Source organism: Pseudophryne corroboree, chromosome 1, assembly GCF_028390025.1.
Source record: "Pseudophryne corroboree isolate aPseCor3 chromosome 1, aPseCor3.hap2, whole genome shotgun sequence".
Lineage (NCBI taxonomy): Eukaryota > Metazoa > Chordata > Amphibia > Anura > Myobatrachidae > Pseudophryne > Pseudophryne corroboree.
In genome coordinates this window covers 756418235-756439333 of record NC_086444.1, presented here as the reverse complement: position 1 = coordinate 756439333, position 21099 = coordinate 756418235, and the positions used below count along the sequence as shown (strand labels likewise).

Here is a 21099-nt window from a genome sequence, read left to right as displayed (position 1 = left end):
GGACGCAATGAAAATACCTTAAATGGCTAAAAATACATCACATATAGCTCCTGGGCTATATGGATGTATTTAACCCCTGCCAGTTTTCCACAAAAAAGCGGGAGAAAGGCCGCCGAAAAAGGGGCGGAGCCTATCTCCTCAGCACACAAGCGCCATTTTTTCCTCACAGCTCCGTTGGAGGAAGGATCCCTGACTCTCCCCTGCAGTCCTGCACTACAGAAACAGGGTAAAACAAGAGAGGGGGGGCACTAAATTGGCATATTAATATATACAGCAGCTATATTAGGGAAAAACACTTATATAAGGTTATCCCTGTATATATATATAGCGCTCTGGTGTGTGCTGGCAAACTCTCCCTCTGTCTCCCCAAAGGGCTAGTGGGGTCCTGTCCTCTATCAGAGCATTCCCTGTGTGTGTGCTGTGTGTCGGTACGCTGTGTCGACATGTATGAGGAGGAAAATGGTGTGGAGGCGGAGCAATTGCCTGTGTTAGTGATGTCACCCCCTAGGGAGTCGACACCTGACTGGATGGTCTTATGGAAAGAATTACGTGATAGTGTCGGCACTTTACAAAAGACTGTTGACGACATGAGACAGCCGGCAAATCAGTTAATACCTGTACAGGCGTCTCAAACACCGTCAGGGGCTATAAAACGCCCGTTACCTCAGGTCGATACAGACACGGACACTGACTCCAGTGTCGACGGTGAGGAAACAAACGTATTTTCCAGTAGGGCCACACGTTACATGATCACGGCAATGAAGGAGGTTTTGAACATTTCTGATACTACAAGTACCACAAAAAAGGGTATTATGTGGGGTGTGAAAAAACTACCCGTAGTTTTTCCTGAATCAGATGAATTAAATGAGGTGTGTGATGAAGCGTGGGTTTCCCCCGATAAAAAACTGCTAATTTCTAAAAAATTATTGGCATTATACCCTTTCCCGCCAGAGGTTAGGGCGCGTTGGGAAACACCCCCTAGCGTAGATAAGGCGCTCACACGCTTATCAAAACAAGTGGCGTTACCGTCTCCTGATACGGCCGCCCTCAAGGAACCAGCTGATAGGAAGCTGGAAAATATCCTTAAAAGTATATACACACATACTGGTATTATACTGCGACCAGCAATCGCCTCAGCCTGGATGTGCAGTGCTGGGGTGGCTTGGTCGGATTCCCTGACTGAAAATATTGATACCCTGGACAGGGACAATATATTATTGACTATAGAGCATTTAAAGGATGCATTTCTATATATGCGAGATGCACAGAGGGATATTTGCACTCTGGCATCAAGAGTAAGTGCGATGTCCATTTCTGCCAGAAGAGCATTATGGACGCGACAGTGGTCAGGGGATGCGGATTCCAAACGGCATATGGAAGTATTGCCGTATAAAGGGGAGGAGTTATTTGGGGTCGGTCTATCGGACCTGGTGGCCACGGCAACGGCTGGAAAATCCACCTTTTTACCCCAAGTCACCTCGCAGCAGAAAAAGATACCGTCTTTTCAGGCTCAGTCCTTTCGTCCCCATAAGGGCAAGCGGGCAAAAGGCCACTCATATCTGCCCCGGGGCAGAGGAAGGGGAAAAAGACTGCAGCAAACAGCCTCTTCCCACGAACAGAAGCCCTCCCCCGCTTCTGCCAAGTCCTCAGCATGACGCTGGGGCCTTACAAGCGGACTCAGGCACGGTGGGGGCCCGTCTCAAGAATTTCAGCGTGCAGTGGGCTCACTCGCAAGTGGACCCCTGGATCCTGCAGGTAGTATCTCAGGGGTACAAATTGGAATTCGAGACGTCTCCCCCTCGCCGGTTCCTGAAGTCTGCTTTACCAACGTCTCCCCCCGACAGGGAGGCGGTATTGGAAGCCATTCACAAGCTGTATTCCCAGCAGGTGATAATCAAGGTACCCCTCCTACAACAGGGAAAGGGGTATTATTCCACGCTGTTTGTGGTACCGAAGCCGGACGGCTCGGTGAGACCCATTTTAAATCTGAAATCCTTGAACACTTACATAAAAAGGTTCAAGTTCAAGATGGAGTCACTCAGAGCAGTGATAGCGAACCTGGAAGAAGGGGACTATATGGTGTCTCTGGACATCAAGGATGCTTACCTCCATGTCCCAATTTGCCCTTCTCACCAAGGGTACCTCAGGTTTGTGGTACAGAACTGTCACTATCAGTTTCAGACGCTGCCGTTTGGATTGTCCACGGCACCCCGGGTCTTTACCAAGGTAATGGCCGAAATGATTCTTCTTCGAAGAAAAGGCGTCTTAATTATCCCTTACTTGGACGATCTCCTGATAAGGGCAAGGTCCAGAGAACAGTTAGAGGTCGGAGTAGCACTATCTCAAGTAGTACTACGACAGCACGGATGGATTCTAAATATTCCAAAATCGCAGCTGATTCCGACGACACGTCTGCTGTTCCTAGGGATGATTCTGGACACAGTACAGAAAAAGGTGTTTCTCCCGGAGGAGAAAGCCAAGGAGTTATCCGACCTAGTCAGGAACCTCCTAAGACCAGGCCAAGTGTCAGTACATCAATGCACAAGGGTCCTGGGAAAGATGGTGGCTTCTTACGAAGCGATTCCATTCGGCAGATTCCACGCAAGAACTTTTCAGTGGGATCTGCTGGACAAATGGTCCGGATCGCATCTTCAAATGCATCAGCGGATAACCCTGTCTCCAAGGACAAGGGTGTCTCTCCTGTGGTGGTTACAGAGTGCTCATCTCCTAGAGGGCCGCAGATTCGGCATTCAGGATTGGGTCCTGGTGACCACGGATGCCAGCCTGAGAGGCTGGGGAGCAGTCACACAGAGAAGAAATTTCCAGGGCTTGTGGTCAAGCATGGAAACGTCACTTCACATAAATATCCTGGAACTAAGGGCCATTTACAATGCCCTAAGTCAGGCAAGACCTCTGCTTCAGGGTCAGCCGGTGTTGATCCAGTCGGACAACATCACGGCAGTCGCCCACGTAAACAGACAGGGGGCGGCACAAGAAGCAGGAGGGCAATGATGGAAGTGGCAAGGATTCTTCGCTGGGCGGAGAATCATGTGATAGCACTGTCAGCAGTGTTCATTCTGGGAGTGGACAACTGGGAAGCAGACTTCCTCAGCAGACACGATCTTCACCCGGGGGAGTGGGGACTTCACCCAGAAGTCTTCCACATGATTGTGAACCGTTGGGAAAAACCAAAGGTGGACATGATGGCGTCCCGCCTCAACAAAAAACTGGACAGATATTGCGCCAGGTCAAGGGACCCTCAGGCAATAGCTGTGGACGCTCTGGTAACACCGTGGGTGTACCAGTCAGTGTATGTGTTCCCTCCTCTTCCTCTCATACCAAAAGTACTGAGAATCATAAGAAGGAGAGGAGTAAAGACTATACTCGTGGCTCCGGATTGGCCAAGAAGGACTTGGTACCCGGAAATTCAAGAGATGCTCACGGAAGACCCGTGGCCTCTACCTCTAAGAAAGGACCTGCTCCAGCAGGGACCATGTCTGTTCCAAGACTTACCGCGGCTGCGTTTGAAGGCATGGCGGTTGAACGCCGGATCCTGAAGGAAAAAGGCATTCCGGAGGAAGTCATCCCTACCCTGATCAAAGCCAGGAAGGATGTAACCATACAACATTATCACCGTATTTGGCGTAAATATGTTGCGTGGTGCGAGGCCAGGAAGGCCCCTACAGAGGAATTTCAACTGGGTCGTTTCCTGCATTTCCTGCAAACAGGACTGTCTATGGGCCTCAAATTAGGGTCCATTAAGGTTCAAATTTCGTCCCTGTCAATATTCTTCCAAAAAGAACTGGCTTCTGTTCCTGAAGTTCAGACGTTTGTCAAGGGAGTACTGCATATACAGCCTCCTTTTGTGCCTCCAGTGGCACCTTGGGATCTCAATGTAGTTTTGGGATTCCTAAAATCACATTGGTTTGAACCACTCACCACTGTGGACTTAAAATATCTCACATGGAAAGTGGTAATGCTGTTAGCCCTGGCTTCAGCCAGGCGTGTCTCAGAATTGGCGGCTTTATCCTATAAAAGCCCTTACCTAATTTTTCATACGGACAGGGCAGAATTGAGGACTCGTCCTCAATTTCTTCCTAAGGTGGTTTCAGCATTTCACTTAAACCAGCCTATTGTGGTGCCTGCGGCTACTAGGGACTTGGAGGATTCCAAGTTGCTGGACGTAGTCAGGGCCCTGAAAATATATGTTCCAGGACGGCTGGAGTCAGAAAATCTGATTCGCTGTTATCCTGTATGCACCCAACAAGCTGGGTGCTCCTGCTTCTAAGCAGACGATTGCTCGTTGGATTTGTAGTACAATTCAGCTTGCACATTCTGTGGCAGGCCTGCCACAGCCAAAATCTGTAAAAGCCCATTCCACACGGAAAGTGGGCTCATCTTGGGCGGCTGCCCGAGGGGTCTCGGCTTTACAACTTTGCCGAGCAGCTACTTGGTCAGGGGCAAACACGTTTGCTAAATTCTACAAATTTGATACCCTGGCTGAGGAGGACCTGGAGTTCTCTCATTCGGTGCTGCAGAGTCATCCGCACTCTCCCGCCCGTTTGGGAGCTTTGGTATAATCCCCATGGTCCTTTCGGAGTCCCCAGCATCCACTAGGACGTTAGAGAAAATAAGAATTTACTTACCGATAATTCTATTTCTCATAGTCCGTAGTGGATGCTGGGCGCCCATCCCAAGTGCGGATTGTCTGCATTACTTGTACATAGTTATTGTTACAAAAATCGGGTTATTGTTGTTGTGAGCCATCTTTTCAGAGGCTCCTTCTGTTATCATGCTGTTAACTGGGTTCAGATCACAAGTTGTACGGTGTGATTGGTGTGGCTGGTATGAGTCTTACCCGGGATTCAAAATCCTTCCTTATTGTGTACGCTCGTCCGGGCACAGTATCCTAACTGAGGCTTGGAGGAGGGTCATAGGGGGAGGAGCCAGTGCACACCAGCTAGTCCTAAAGCTTTTACTTTGTGCCCAGTCTCCTGCGGAGCTGCTATTCCCCATGGTCCTTTCGGAGTCCCCAGCATCCACTACGGACTATGAGAAATAGAATTATCGGTAAGTAAATTCTTATTTAACAGTTGGTTTGTGAATGTAGCCACAATCTTTGCTTTGAGCAGTGTTCTCTGTTTCTGTCCACTTTCAGCAGAGATCAGGTTACAGATGAATATAATAAATAAAGATCTTCTATAGCTGTGGTTCCCAAACTGGGTGCCGTGACACCCTGGGGTGCCTCAGGGCACTTGCAGGGGTGCTCTTGGTTGGTGGTCCAGGACAAATTAAAATTGTTTATGGTCTACATCAGGGGTGGGGAACCTCTGGACCGGCAAAGCATTTTGACCGGCCCGGGGGCCCAGCCAAGGCAGCCTCCGAGTGTAAAGCCGTCCGCCGCACACGGCATCCTGTATTCAGTGTACAGTGTGAGAAAACAACATCTCCCATGATGCAGTTCACGGCAGACAGCTCCGGGCAATGATATGAGGCACCTTAGGAGAGAGAGGTCTGCTCAGCTGGCTGCAGACGGGAGGAATGGCTGTGCTGCCGTGCGGAGCGGATTCAGGACCTGGATCAGTGGTGTGCGGGGAGTCTGGATGACACCTGTCCTGCAGTGGTGGTGAGTGCCCTTCTGGCACTATACTGGGGCATTATGTATGTCTGTTATTACTGGAGGCAGTATGTGTGAGCAGCTATTACTGTGGCTATTATGTGTCGTAAGCACTAATGTGGGCATTAATGTGGGCATAGTAATGGGGCTGCCACTACCCCCATGCCCCGAGAGTAAAAAGCCAACTGCCAGCCCTGGGTCCAGGCACCTGCGCAATGTATCAGGCGGGATTGGGCTGTGCCAAAGGCAGGGAGTGACTGCCTAGAGACAGCCAGCTTTCGGCTAATTGCCTCCAGTTCTGGCAGTCCCGGAGGGAGGAATCACCTCCCAATGAGGACTGCTTTGTGTGTCTGTGACTGACACGTAGGACTTCCAATAGGAATTCACTGTCAGTCACTGTGAAGCCAGTGCAGTCATGGACTGTATCTGGTTCACTGACACTGAAAGAGGTGGCATATTTTAGCTGTTTCAGTCCATAGGTAAATACATCCATGACTGCTCACCACGTAACTGAATCTAAGGATGACATAAAAACACAATTTACTTAATTTAATGTGTTTTTTTTTCCCTGAATATCACAATAAGAAACTGTTCACCTAGGGGTGGCTGAAAAAAAAATTCTGATCCTTTAGGACTCTGTGATTCTAAAATGTTTGGGAACCACTACTCTCTAGAATAAACCCAACATGTTTGGTATTTGTTGGTCATTGTTATTTTGGTTCCACTTTTCAGCAAGTTTTAGTATAATTATTAGTGTCATTGGTGAAAAGTCCTTTGTTTTTGGAGATATGGGGTTTGTTTTTGTTGCAATGACGGAACTGAAAGTCAGGCTTTCATTTAAATTGGTATTGCTAACACATGCATGTGCTGAGGCTTGCCGCACTGGCATGGTGAGGGGAGAGGGCACTCTTATCACTGCCATGCTCCAGCAACATATTTTTCATAAATAATGGGGAAACTAGTTTTTATATTGCTGCAAAATCTACGTTGTCACCATGTTTTTGTACAGAGGTTCTCAATGCCAACCCTTAGGTTTTCCCAATAGGTCATGTTTTGAGGATTTCTGTCTGTGGATCAGGTACGCTAATTACTGACCCAGCAACATAGCTCACCTGTGCATGATTCATGAAATCCACAAAACATGACCTGTTGGTGGTACTTGGGTTTGTAGGTGAAAACCACTGGTTTAATAAGGGTATTTACAAATGTTCAGGTGTATAAAAATAAAACCAATTAAAGTCTGTGCAAAGTCAAAATAATCTTTTGTTGACAGGATGGATGGTACTATAATAATAAGCATAAAATACATTGCATAAATTAATCTATTTTTTATATTTTTTTTATGGTTTTGCTGTGCTCTATGCAGCAAAATGGGTTTTGCCTTGTTCTTTTCTAACAAAGCATATTACATACTATGGGCTCGATTGAAATAGCTGCAAGTCCCCTAGAGGTCGCGAGTTAGTGCAGCTATATGCTGCACTTATATGCGGCACTTACGTTTCTGCAGATTTTTGTTTGTAGCCCCATAGGGCTGCATACAAAACTCAGTCTGGGGCAAGATCAGACTGCCGTTGTAACGGCAATTCATCCCTCCGCATCTAATTGAATTGAGGCCAAAGGGTGTTATTTAATAAGGCTATGCAAAGGTCCATTTACGTCATACTTAACTAGTTCCCTTAATATGGGCTTTGCCAAGTGTTATAATAGGGACCTCTAAAACGTTACAAAAATGTGACTATACACATGTACACATAAGTATTTAGTTTTCTGAAATTTACCAAAACATACTTAGTAAATGGTTTGACTGCATGTGGGGGTTTAGTCATCAGCTGATTGCACTGATAAACACCAAAAGGTCTCGCTGCTTGGCTCAAAGGCTGATTGGTCAGATCTTCTCCTACTCCCCCCTCCTTCTGCGATCATTTCTGGTCATTTTAACCTGAGCGCTTTGGATAACAGTAACTCTGTACTTATCCAGCTACATTGTTCAATATTCATATTCTAAGAATATTGATCAATGACCCAAACATTTTTTCGGAGCAGTACATACATTTTCATGAACAAAAATAAGAACAACTTTGTGGATTGCCTGTTATGGGAATGTTAAAATTGTTTATCACTATTGTTTTGTTGCATCTTCCTTTGGTTTCACTATCAAATATATTGCACCTTTTTATGTAAGCTCAATCCGTTCCCAACATCTACAGTAAATGATTTCCAGGTATTCCTTGCAACTAGTCCACTTCATACATACATATCCTACAGATGGGTCCACCTTTATCTTGACTTCTTTGCTGCGCCTAGACACAACATGGTTTATTAACATAAACCCTTCATCTATTGTTCTCAGCTGCAATACAATACAGAGAGAACAATACAGCAGGGGATTAAGTCCGACTGACCTGGCTCAATGAATCCTATTAAAGGCCAAGATAAACGTGGACCCATCTGTATACTCTGTTTACATGTGGTGGACAGTGAGATGAGTCCTTTTACGTTGTTGCTACAATATGCACGCATTGCAGCATACAACCCGCTCCCACTATTACAATGGGAGTCTGGCTGCGATGTGTACACACATGGAATGTCTCAGTGCATATACATTGTGATCCCGCTACAGCATGCTGCTATACGCAGCAAAGCTGTAGGAGGACATATCTGTAGCACCCAAGACCCCACAGTAACAATTAGTCATAATCATCTTACATGGTAAATCTTTTATTAACTCTTATGTGCAAGTATGTACGTAGTATGCAAAAGAGTAACATACACAGGTGTATCTATAATGGGTGCATTGTTTGCAGTGCACACGGGCCCCTGGGTCCAGAAGGGCCACACCGCACAACATGCACCCATGGGGGGGGGGGGGGGGGGGGGTTTCATGTGTTTTTTTTTTTTTTTTTTACATTTCTTTATTCATCAGAGCATAAATTCTGTACATGAAAATATAAGATGACGGAAACATCCGCAAAAACATTAGCACATTGCCCCGCACCCATGTCTAATTACTTGCGTCTCTGGAGTGCTGCATTGGTGCTGCTACTTCTGAAGAAATCATACGGAAAATGGTGCAGTGGACATTTTCCCGGTGATTTGTGCATACGCAGTCTCTTTGTCTCTGGGAACATGGCAGAAGCCATGTTTTCAGAGACCTATACATGTGCAATAGAGGTTTGTTGCCAGTAACATGACGGGCGCCATGTTTCCAGAGACCTGCATATGCGCAGAGTCTACATCACTGCAGAGAGGAGAGGCCCACATGGAATGTGCACACGGTCCCCCTCTTCTCTTAAAACGCCCCAGGTAACATATATGGAAAATTGTGTTGCACTGAAAAGCAGCACTGTGCAGATGATTATAAACTTTGAGAGTGGAATTACTGTATTACAAATCAGTGTCCCTCAAACACACACACTTGTAATTGTTAGACATACTATAACTAAGACATTAAAGGGGCTTAAATGAGTCAGATGTTATACCTTGTTTCTCTGACGTCCTAGTGGATGCTGGGAACTCCGAAAGGACCATGGGGAATAGCGGCTCCACAGGAGACTGGGCACAAAAGTAAAAGCTTTAGGACTACCTGGTGTGCACTGGCTCCTCCCCCTATGACCCTCCTCCAAGCCTCAGTTAGATTTTTGTGCCCGAACCAGAAGGGTGCACACTAGGTGGCTCTCCTGAGCTGCTTAGTGAAAAAGTTTAAGTATAGGTTTTTTATTTTCAGTGAATCCTGCTGGCAACAGGTTCACTGCACCGAGGGACTAAGGGGAGAAGAAGCGAACTCACCTGCGTGCAGAGTGGATTGGGCTTCTTAGGCTACTGGACATTAGCTCCAGAGGGACGATCACAGGCCCAGCCATGGATGGGTCCCAGAGCCGCGCCGCCGGCCCCCTTACAGAGCCAGAAGACAGAAGAGGTCCGGGAAATCGGCGGCAGAAGACGTCCTGTCTTCAATAAGGTAGCGCACAGCACCGCAGCTGTGCGCCATTGCTCTCAGCACACTTCACACTCCGGTCACTGAGGGTGCAGGGCGCTGGGGGGGGGGGCGCCCTGAGACGCAATGAAAACACCTTAGATGGCAAAAAATACATCACATATAGCTCCTGGGCTATATGGATGCATTTAACCCCTGCCAGTTTTTCCTTAAAAAAGCGGGAGAAAGGCCGCCGAGAAGGGGGCGGAGCCTATCTCCTCAGCACACAAGCGCCATTTTCCTTCACAGCTCCGCTGGAAGGACGTCTCCCTGACTCTCCCCTGCAGTCCTGCACTACAGAAACAGGGTAAAACAAGAGAGGGGGGGCACTAATTTGTCAGATAAATCAATACAGCAGCTATATAAGGGAAAAACACTTATATAAGGTTATCCCTGTGTATGTATATATATATATATATATATATATATATATATATATATATATATATATAGCGCTCCGGTGTGTGCTGGCAAACTCTCCCTCTGTCTCCCCAAAGGGCTAGTGGGGTCCTGTCCTCTATCAGAGCATTCCCTGTGTGTGTGCTGTGTGTCGGTACGTTGTGTCGACATGTATGAGGAGGAAAATGGTATGGAGGCGGAGCAATTGCCTGTAATAGTGATGTCACCCCCTAGGGAGTCGACACCTGACTGGATGGTCTTATGGAAGGAATTACGTGATAGCGTCAGCACTTTACAAAAGTCTGTTGACGACATGAGACAGCCGGCAAATCAGTTATTACCTGTACAGGCGTCTCAAACACCGTCAGGGGCTCTAAAGCGCCCGTTACCTCAGATGGTCGACACAGACCCAGACACGGACACTGACTCCAGTGTCGACGGTGAGGAAACAAAAGTATTTTCCAGTAGGGCCACACGTTACATGATCACGGCAATGAAGGAGGTTTTGAACATTTCTGATACTACAAGTACCACAAAAAAGGGTATTATGTGGGGTGTGAAAAAACTACCCATAGTTTTTCCTGAATCAGATGAATTAAATGAGGTGTGTGATGAAGCGTGGGTTTCCCCCGATAAAAAACTGCTAATTTCTAAAAAATTATTGGCATTATACCCTTTCCCGCCAGAGGTTAGGGCGCGTTGGGAAACACCCCCTAGGGTAGATAAGGCGCTCACAAGCTTATCAAAACAAGTGGCGTTACCGTCTCCTGATACGGCCGCCCTCAAGGAGCCAGCTGATAGGAAGCTGGAAAATATCCTAAAAAGTATATACACACATACTGGTATTATACTGCGACCAGCAATCGCCTCAGCCTGGATGTGCAGTGCTGGGGTGGCGTGGTCGGATTCCCTGACTGAAAATATTGATACCCTGGACAGGGACAGTATATTATTGACTATAGAGCATTTAAAGGATGCATTTGTATATATGCGAGATGCACAGAGGGATATTTGCACTCTGGCATCAAGAGTAAGTGCGCTGTCCATTTCTGCCAGAAGAGGGTTATGGACGCGACAGTGGTCAGGTGATGCGGATTCCAAACGGCATATGGAAGTATTGCCGTATAAAGGGGAGGAGTTATTTGGGGTCGGTCTATCGGACCTGGTGGCCACGGCAACGGCTGGGAAATCCACCTTTTTACCCCAGGTCACCTCTCAGCAGAAAAGACACCGTCTTTTCAGGCTCAGTCCTTTCGTCCCCATAAGGGCAAGCGGGCAAAAGGCCACTCATATCTGCCCCGGGGCAGAGGAAGGGGAAAAAGACTGCAGCAGGCAGCCTCTTCCCAGGAACAGAAGCCCTCCCCCGCTTCTGCCAAGTCCTCAGCATGACGCTGGGGCCTTACAAGCGGACTCAGGCACGGTGGGGGCCCGTCTCAAGAATTTCAGCGCGCAGTGGGCTCACTCGCAAGTGGACCCCTGGATCCTGCAGGTAGTATCTCAGGGGTACAAATTGGAATTCGAGACGTCTCCCCCTCGCCGGTTCCTGAAGTCTGCTTTACCAACGTCTCCCTCCGACAGGGAGGCGGTATTGGAAGCCATTCACAAGCTGTATTCCCAGCAGGTGATAATCAAGGTACCCCTCCTACAACAGGGAAAGGGGTATTATTCCACGCTGTTTGTGGTACCGAAGCCGGACGGCTCGGTGAGACCTATTTTAAATCTGAAATCCTTGAACACTTACATACAAAGGTTCAAATTCAAGATGGAGTCACTCAGAGCAGTGATAGCGAACCTGGAAGAAGGGGACTATATGGTGTCTCTGGACATCAAGGATGCTTACCTCCATGTCCCAATTTGCCCTTCTCACCAAGGGTACCTCAGGTTTGTGGTACAGAACTGTCACTATCAGTTTCAGACGCTGCCGTTTGGATTGTCCACGGCACCCCGGGTCTTTACCAAGGTAATGGCCGAAATGATGATTCTTCTTCGAAGAAAAGGCGTCTTAATTATCCCTTACTTGGACGATCTCCTGATAAGGGCAAGGTCCAGGGAACAGTTAGAGGTCGGAGTAGCACTATCTCAAGTAGTACTACGACAGCACGGGTGGATTCTAAATATTCCAAAATCGCAGCTGATTCCGACGACACGTCTGCTGTTCCTAGGGATGATTCTGGACACAGTCCAGAAAAAGGTGTTTCTCCCGGAGGAGAAAGCCAGGGAGTTATCCGAGCTAGTCAGGAACCTCCTAAAACCAGGCCAAGTGTCAGTGCATCAATGCACAAGGGTCCTGGGAAAAATGGTGGCTTCTTACGAAGCGATTCCATTCGGCAGATTCCACGCAAGAACTTTTCAGTGGGATCTGCTGGACAAATGGTCCGGATCGCATCTTCAGATGCATCAGCGGATAACCCTGTCTCCAAGGACAAGGGTGTCTCTCCTGTGGTGGTTGCAGAGTGCTCATCTTCTAGAGGGCCGCAGATTCGGCATTCAGGACTGGGTCCTGGTGACCACGGATGCCAGCCTGAGAGGCTGGGGAGCAGTCACACAGGGAAGAAATTTCCAGGGCTTGTGGTCAAGCATGGAAACGTAATTTCACATAAATATCCTGGAACTAAGGGCCATTTACAATGCCCTAAGTCAAGCAAGGCCTCTGCTTCAGGGTCAGCCGGTGTTGATCCAGTCGGACAACATCACGGCAGTCGCCCACGTAAACAGACAGGGCGGCACAAGAAGCAGGAGGGCAATGGCAGAAGTTGCAAGGATTCTTCGCTGGGCGGAAAATCATGTGATAGCACTGTCAGCAGTGTTCATTCCAGGAGTGGACAACTGGGAAGCAGACTTCCTCAGCAGACACGACCTCCACCCGGGGGAGTGGGGACTTCACCCAGAAGTCTTCCACATGATTGTGAACTGTTGGGAAAAACCAAAGGTGGACATGATGGCGTCCCGCCTCAACAAAAAACTAGACAGATATTGCGCCAGGTCAAGGGACCCTGAGGCAATAGCTGTGGACGCTCTGGTAACACCGTGGGTGTACCAGTCAGTGTATGTGTTCCCTCCTCTTTCTCTCATACCCAAGGTACTGAGAATCATAAGAAGGAGAGGAGTAAGGACTATACTCGTGGCTCCGGATTGGCCAAGAAGGACTTGGTACCCGGAACTTCAAGAGATGCTCACGGAGGACCCGTGGCCTCTACCTCTAAGAAAGGACCTGCTCCAGCAGGGACCCTGTCTGTTCCAAGACTTACCGCGGCTGCGTTTGACGGCATGGCGGTTGAACGCCGGATCCTGAAGGAAAAAGGCATTCCGGATGAAGTCATCCCTACCCTGATCAAAGCCAGGAAGGATGTAACCGTGCAACATTATCACCGTATTTGGCGTAAATATGTTGCGTGGTGTGAGGCCAGGAAGGCCCCTACAGGGGAATTTCAACTGGGTCGTTTCCTGCATTTCCTGCAAACAGGACTGTTAATGGGCCTAAAATTAGGGTCCATTAAGGTTCAAATTTCGGCCCTGTCGATTTTCTTCCAGAAAGAACTAGCTTCAGTTCCTGAAGTTCAGACGTTTGTCAAGGGGGTACTGCATATACAGCCTCCTTTTGTGCCTCCAGTGGCACCTTGGGATCTCAATGTAGTTTTGGGGTTCCTAAAATCACATTGGTTTGAACCACTCACCACTGTGGACTTAAAATATCTCACATGGAAAGTGGTAATGCTGTTAGCCCTGGCTTCAGCCAGGCGTGTCTCAGAATTGGCGGCTTTATCCTATAAAAGCCTTTACCTAATTTTTCATATGGACAGGGCAGAATTGAGGACTCGTCCTCAATTTCTCCCTAAGGTGGTTTCAGCGTTTCACTTAAACCAGCCTATTGTGGTACCTGCGGCTACTAGGGACTTGGAGGACTCCAAGTTGCTGGACGTAGTCAGGGCCCTGAAAATATATGTTTCCAGGACGGCTGGAGTCAGAAAATCTGACTCGCTGTTTATCCTGTATGCACCCAACAAGCTGGGTGCTCCTGCTTCTAAGCAGACTATTGCTCGTTGGATTTGTAGTACAATTCAGCTTGCACATTCTGTGGCAGGCCTGCCACAGCCAAAATCTGTAAAAGCCCATTCCACAAGGAAAGTGGGCTCATCTTGGGCGGCTGCCCGAGGGGTCTCGGCTTTACAACTTTGCCGAGCAGCTACTTGGTCAGGGGCAAACACGTTTGCTAAATTCTACAAATTTGATACCCTGGCTGAGGAGGACCTGGAGTTCTCTCATTCGGTGCTGCAGAGTCATCCGCACTCTCCCGCCCGTTTGGGAGCTTTGGTATAATCCCCATGGTCCTTTCGGAGTTCCCAGCATCCACTAGGACGTCAGAGAAAATAAGAATTTACTTACCGATAATTCTATTTCTCATAGTCCGTAGTGGATGCTGGGCGCCCATCCCAAGTGCGGATTGTCTGCAATACTTGTACATAGTTATTGTTACAAAAATCGGGTTATTATTGTTGTGAGCCATCTTTTCAGAGGCTCCTTCTGTTATCATGCTGTTAACTGGGTTCAGATCACAAGTTGTACGGTGTGATTGGTGTGGCTGGTATGAGTCTTACCCGGGATTCAAAATCCTTCCTTATTGTGTACGCTCGTCCGGGCACAGTATCCTAACTGAGGCTTGGAGGAGGGTCATAGGGGGAGGAGCCAGTGCACACCAGGTAGTCCTAAAGCTTTTACTTTTGTGCCCAGTCTCCTGCGGAGCCGCTATTCCCCATGGTCCTTTCGGAGTTCCCAGCATCCACTACGGACTATGAGAAATAGAATTATCGGTAAGTAAATTCTTATTTTTTATTGCTAAACCATCCTATTAAAAAGCGATAGATAGATAGATAGATAAGATAGATAGATAGATAGATAGATAAGATAGATAGATAGGACACTCCATGAATGAGAAAATGTATTCTGCACAGCGGCAATGTTTAGAAAACTGTTAGATCAGCTGTGGTAAGTACTGGTGTTGAGTCAACAATGTGATTTCCATTTTTTAACAATTTATTTAAAACTTTTGCAACACCTACAATTACATAGCCTTCTAAACATACTGGCTGTTATGGATTTTAGCTGCTTATAAGATGTCTTCCAATAATAAAGCCTAATTTGGTGGTTCTCACTTTATTCCTCCATATGACTGAAAGTGACAACATGCATTGACTTGGTTAGTGGCAGCACAAATATTTGGGGTGCTCAAGTTTATTGCCTACTTTTTTTTCCCTAGCAGTTTGCGTATTTGTACAGTGTAGGTCATGATGTCATGATAAGGAGAGTCATATCATCAAGTTTTGGCAACCAGTGTGCAATGGCTGGCAGTGGAGGTGGTGCCTGATGACACACTTTGCATATTAGATGCCTGGCCACTTCCAAGAAAGGGAAGCGGGATCCAGGAGGGTGACCTACTCTCACAGAAGTCTGGGAAGACTCACTGAAATTCTGGGGGGACTATTCATCACTGAAATTCTGGGGGGACTATTCAAGTATGACTAGCACACTCCTCTCCTGCAGAACTGGAACCTATGCTTCCAATCATACAAATGAACACCTTGAAAAATATTTAGATATTTAGTAAATCTATAATTGATGCTTTTATTTTCACATTTATTTGGGCTATTGATCTTGAAAACATCACTAAAGGCCATGTGTGTTTTATATATACATTTGGATAGGTTTTAGGTTTGTGTTACATATTAGGAGCCTTGGTGTTTTGAGACCAGGCTCAAGCATGCAGTGAGGTGTCTTGTCTGTCTCTAAGGGTCCACTTGACTTAAAATACAAAAAGTTGAACAAATGTCAGATTCGGAAGGATACTTTGATAATTCCTTAATGCTTTTCTGTTAGGAAGTCTGATGTGCAGATAAGACAAAATGTTTCACCTTTGTAAAGTGGTCTGTGTGAAAATCACCATAGGACTCTGGAGAACTGCAGAAATGTGTCTTCCTGTATGCATACATTGACAGCCTTCATCAAAGATTTGCCTGAAATTATAATAATAGTGCTAGCTCTTTATATAGGGAAATTGCATTTAATAATTAGCAGTTGAAGTAGTGAGCTTCCTAAAAGTCCAGATAACTTAAATTTTATCTTTTAAAGGAGTCTGTAAGAGCTGAAGATAAGAGTGTGACTGCGCACACCACATTTATGACGGCATGGTAGGGATGGCCATCGGTGTGTTCACCATCGATGGTTGTCATCGATGGTGAAACTGAGAGTGGCCATCAATGGTCACCAACTGTGCTGTGGAAGACCATCAATGGTTTCACTCATCAATGGTCATCCCTGTTATTTCGGTGAATGAAACACGGCTAATCACTGCCCGGGGGCCAGACTTCGCTGAAGTCAGGGGCAGAGCTATGCTCAGAGTCCTGGCACCTTGCCAATTTTTTTATTTTTTAAAAACATATTTGTCTGTGCTGTGCCATCGATGGAGGGAAACCATCTGGTTCTCTCCCATCGATGGCAAAAGCATTCAAAATTGGCCATAAAGCATTGATGATTAGAAATCATCGGTGGTCGATGGCCATCCCTACGGCAAGGCCATGAAAGCATGCTGCAGATGAGAGGATGCTCACCATGGAGTACTATATTATAGAGCAAAATCTTTGACATCTTCCTAGTGATGTGGGCATGGTGTGTAGTGAGAGAATTGAAAGTGATCTACATCATCATGGCCCTGCCCCCACTGCAGTATGTAGCAACTTTCTCAGGGAGAGAAGAAGTAAAAAGTAGGTAAGTATGATTAGAGTACATTGTAATGTGCCATCATAGTATAGCGTTTCATAAGCAGGACAGTATATGAGAATACTGTGAATGCTGCTAGTAGAACATCCTACAATCAAGGTTCAGGAGCTATGGCAAGTGTTTGGGAAGACTGCAGTTACATAGTAACTATGCTTGCGCTATTGAAGCAAAATAAGTTACTCTCTAAGTCAGGCATTCCCAACCTCGTTCCTCAAGGCACACTAACAGTATAGGTTTTGGTGATATCCAGGCTTCAGCACAGATGGTTAAATCAAAATAACTGAGGTACTAATTAAGTCACCTGTGCTCAAGCATGGAGACCGAAGTTGTGAATGCCTGCTGTAAGGGGAGGTAAGGAAAGCTCTTAACTCAGTAACCATTAATCAACTGTCCAGTGTATGAATATATGAGGGACATTGTGGTTTTGTACTTAATGTCTGGCGAATCTAAGTTGTATCCCATTTAGTATGTTAATGCAGTACTCTCATCAACATACCAATGAACTAACAGAATAAAACATATTTTTCTGCATCCAAGTACAATGGTTATTAGCACAACCATAGATCTTGTTTTCAGGAATATATATGTCTGCACCATAACTTCTGATATTGCCGATGTTCGTTGCCTATTATTTCAATGTATATTTAAGCACTGTTATGTAGGAATAGATGACGTACCATTGTTCTGCTTGTCAGAGGCCTGTGAATACTTTGCCTAGCATTTCTCCAAGTCCTGTTAGGCACAGTAGACTCAATAGCTGTTAAGTAGGTCTCGGGATGTTTTCAGTCAGGGATTCACGGTGTAACATACTTGTTAACACTCATCACAGGGATCCCCCTCGAGCAAGCGGAGAAGCCCTTTGCTGCAGCCAATAATCGAGGGTGAAACAGCATCCTTCTTCAAGGAGGTAAAGATAAGACTTCAGCTGCTAATGACAATAACTGCTAAATCTGCATCAGAATCCCACAAGCCAATCAACCCTTTAATCCTGAGTGTTTTCTTGTACTTGGTGCCTTGATTCCTTGCAGTGCTTCTCAAAAATCAGTACCTGCTTCAGCCCAGCTAGCTATGTATAAGCTTCCATACATTGTCCATCGCTCTGATTGCGTTGGCTTTTGTGCTTTATGTTCTAGATGATTTTCACAGCTTGTTTCTTTATGTTCCTGTGACTTTGCTGTATTTTGTTAAGCTTGCACTGACATTTGATTTTCTCCCTCCATCAAATGTAATCATTACAGTATGCTTTGGGAGCCTTGCAGGCTCTGGTAAATTCTAAGTGTATATAACAATCTTTTATATGTTCATGCTGATGTCAGAGCTCATTCTGTGAGGCAAATGCATTTACCTAGTCACTGTGACTGGGTCATTCAAGGACTTTCTAACCGCACATGGGATGCTTCTCTACACGGCCAGTCTATTGAGATGTATGGGTCATTCAGCATTTCTCATCCACCCCACAGTCAGTACTGAAGCAGGCAAAGTCTATATAACAGTGCAAGGGTACCAAACGCCATCTTTTCACCACATCCACACCACTAATGCATCAGTATGTTTTGTGACTACCATGTTGTATAGCTCCAAGTAATCATCATGTGATGATTAGCGTACAGTACAGCTCCATATCCATACCTCCCAACATGACCGTTTCCAGGAGGGACACAATGCTCTGTTTCTGGACTTTTCTCTTAATTGAAGATTGCCGGCGCCTGTTTTGAACAGGTTAATGGATAAGAAAGGTGTTTCAGCACAGGTGATGGCAATTATAAATTAAAAGGGAAGTCCAGGAGCAGAGCCTTCTGTCCCTCCTGGAGAGGGTCATGTTGGGAGGTATACATATCTATTACATAACACAAGTATATGTATATACAGTAATACAGTATATAATATAACTCCAAAGTACAGTAACTACTGTGCATTACAAACTCATGACAGCATAGAATAACATATCATAATATAAATATTACTGCTCCATATAGAATAATTCCAGTCTATTAGCCCCTATACAGTACTGTCCCATGCCAAGCATACAGGTATGTTACAGCTTAATGCCCTGTATGCAGCCCCAATGCTAGACATATGGTACAGCTCCATTCCAGAAATATATTGTGTAAAAAGAGGCCTAGTATGAGTGGAACTCCTTCTACCCAGCGTAGCATAGGTCTCAGACTCTGTCCTCAGGACCCCATGTACAGTTCACGTTTTCCAGATCACCCAGCAGGTGCACAGGTGTGAGTATTAATTTCTCACTGAAGGTGGGTACACACTAGTAGATATATCTGCAGATCAATTGATCTGCAGATATATCTATGTACGGATCGGGCAGTGTGCTGTGCATGCACACTGCCCGATCCGTCGGGGGACTGACGTCATGAACTGGGCGGGCGCCCGCCCAGTTCACCTGTCAATCACCACCGTCCGCCGCAGCATGTGTACGGGCGGTCGGACGACCGCCCCATACACACACACACAGCGACGCGCCAAAATATCGTTAGATACAGACGTATCGCCCGTACACATTGGCCGACGGTCCCGCGATGTATCGGCCGTTCAAGAGAACGGCCGATATATCGACCAGTGTGTACGGGCCTTGACACATTTTAAAAGATCCACAGGTGGAGCTAATTATTTCAGTTGTGATTCTCTGAGGAGACCTGGAAAACATGAATTGTTTGTTGTCCTGGGGACCGAGTTTGAGAAACTATGTTCTAGGGGGCTAACAACACTTGTGGACTGAGGTAAGATAACTGCACCCTTCATATTGTTCTTCCTTTTCCTATGTGGTGGAAAATTTGGATGATATTCTGATGGAATATGGATTTTTTAGTAACTTCAAATAGTCATAAGCAGGTCCAGTACATTTTAATAATATATATTGATGATGCCCCCAAAAAGTCTCCTTGTAGATCATTCTGGTCTATCTTGTTGCTATTGTTTTTTTTTTTTATTGTTGTTGTTTTTTTGGGGGGTGGGGGGGGGGATTGATTATTGTTTTTATCCCAGACACCCTTGTGTGCCCCTTCTCTCCTTCATTTTCAACTCTAGCCTATGGAAAGGATATTACTTTGACTTTAAAGATGCATCTCAGACTGAACACTGTATTCCACCACCTGATCACTTCCTGCATCGCAGAGGGCAGTGTTTGAAAGCATCTATCAGTGCCCTAGGGCAGTTAAACTTAACTCTCATCCACAGGGACACGAAAACCACTCAGTAATGAGTACACCAGCTCCAGATCAGAGATCTGGGTTGAGTAACACTAATTTGAAGGATGGGAGATTGTGCGTGTTACTTTTTCATTCTCTGTGTACATTTGTATATTCATCCTAAATTGTTTTTATTGTCTCTAAACTGACTGACATGAGCATTGGCTACGCCTGGTGTATGTTTGTCCAAGAAGCATTTTCAGGATGACTTTGCACTTAAGTTTCATGTTTTAGGCCTGGTGTTTAATAAATGGTCCTGCACCCTTCAGGATTGAGTTCCCATGACAACACTGTACCCAAATGTACGTGTTGAATACTTCTCAGGATTTTCTAATTTTTTTTCCCCATAATTCCAGTTTTATTTATTGATTGGGTCTGTGGAATGTAAATTTAATGGATGAAATTGTTGCCATGTAAAGAATTATAACTTTATCTGTATGTTACTAACCATGTGCTTATATTTTGGTCACATGTACTAATCTGATTTGAAGTGGATTGTTTACATCCTGTTGCACCTCCCCAAGAGCTTCAGATCTGTGTCATATTTGTATTACATGAATCTAAAATATTTGGTTTAACCCTGGCTGGGGTATTTTTAGGAAGAAGAAGAAGGGTCAGAAGATGACAGCACCGTGAACACTGATTTTGCTGTAACAATGAAACCAGATTTCACTGTACGAAGTTTCTTGGATCAACTCGAGGATGAAGCAGATGGCTTTGTATCTCCAGTAGATGACAACACTCCATCAAAGAGTAGCCAAGACCTTGGGCTTGGCAATCTCCATTCTGCATCTGTGTATGTTGCATTTGGTAAAAATATATCTGTATCTTAATGCAAAGAGCTTAAATCCATTTGAAATGCTGCTCCAGTTCCTGCTGTACTTTTTGCCATTTCTCTTTCTGCAAATCCATGATCTCCTTAGTAATTATTGCTCTTCTTTCACCCCTCTTTGGCTCTGTCTACCATCATTTATGTCTGTTGTAATCTCTAGCCATGCATGCCACAATACAGTGGCTGATCTAATATACGTTAGTCTGAAACCGTCGAGAAGGCCTAGATGTGAAATATAACGCAGGAATTAGCTTTTTATCCTGATGATAACATCTGGTTAATATCCCTTCCCTCTGTGGTGGTT

At 45.8% G+C, this 21099-nt stretch overlaps 1 protein-coding gene across 5 annotated transcripts in view; it reads left to right on the top strand.

Annotated features, from left to right (window-relative positions):
* The window catches only part of FAM13A (family with sequence similarity 13 member A), a 398835-nt gene that overhangs the window by 373912 nt on the left and 3824 nt on the right, over positions 1–21099 (top strand). For 2 of the 5 annotated variants that reach the window (XM_063917158.1, XM_063917150.1), the window contains exons 20-21: positions 17590–17667; positions 20563–20759. In XM_063917158.1, the coding sequence (XP_063773228.1) occupies positions 17590–17667; positions 20563–20759 (275 nt within the window). Of the gene's footprint in view, positions 1–17589; positions 17668–20562; positions 20774–21099 lie in introns of all 5 variants that reach the window. The other 3 variants (XM_063917175.1, XM_063917167.1, XM_063917183.1) reach the window with 2 other exon arrangements.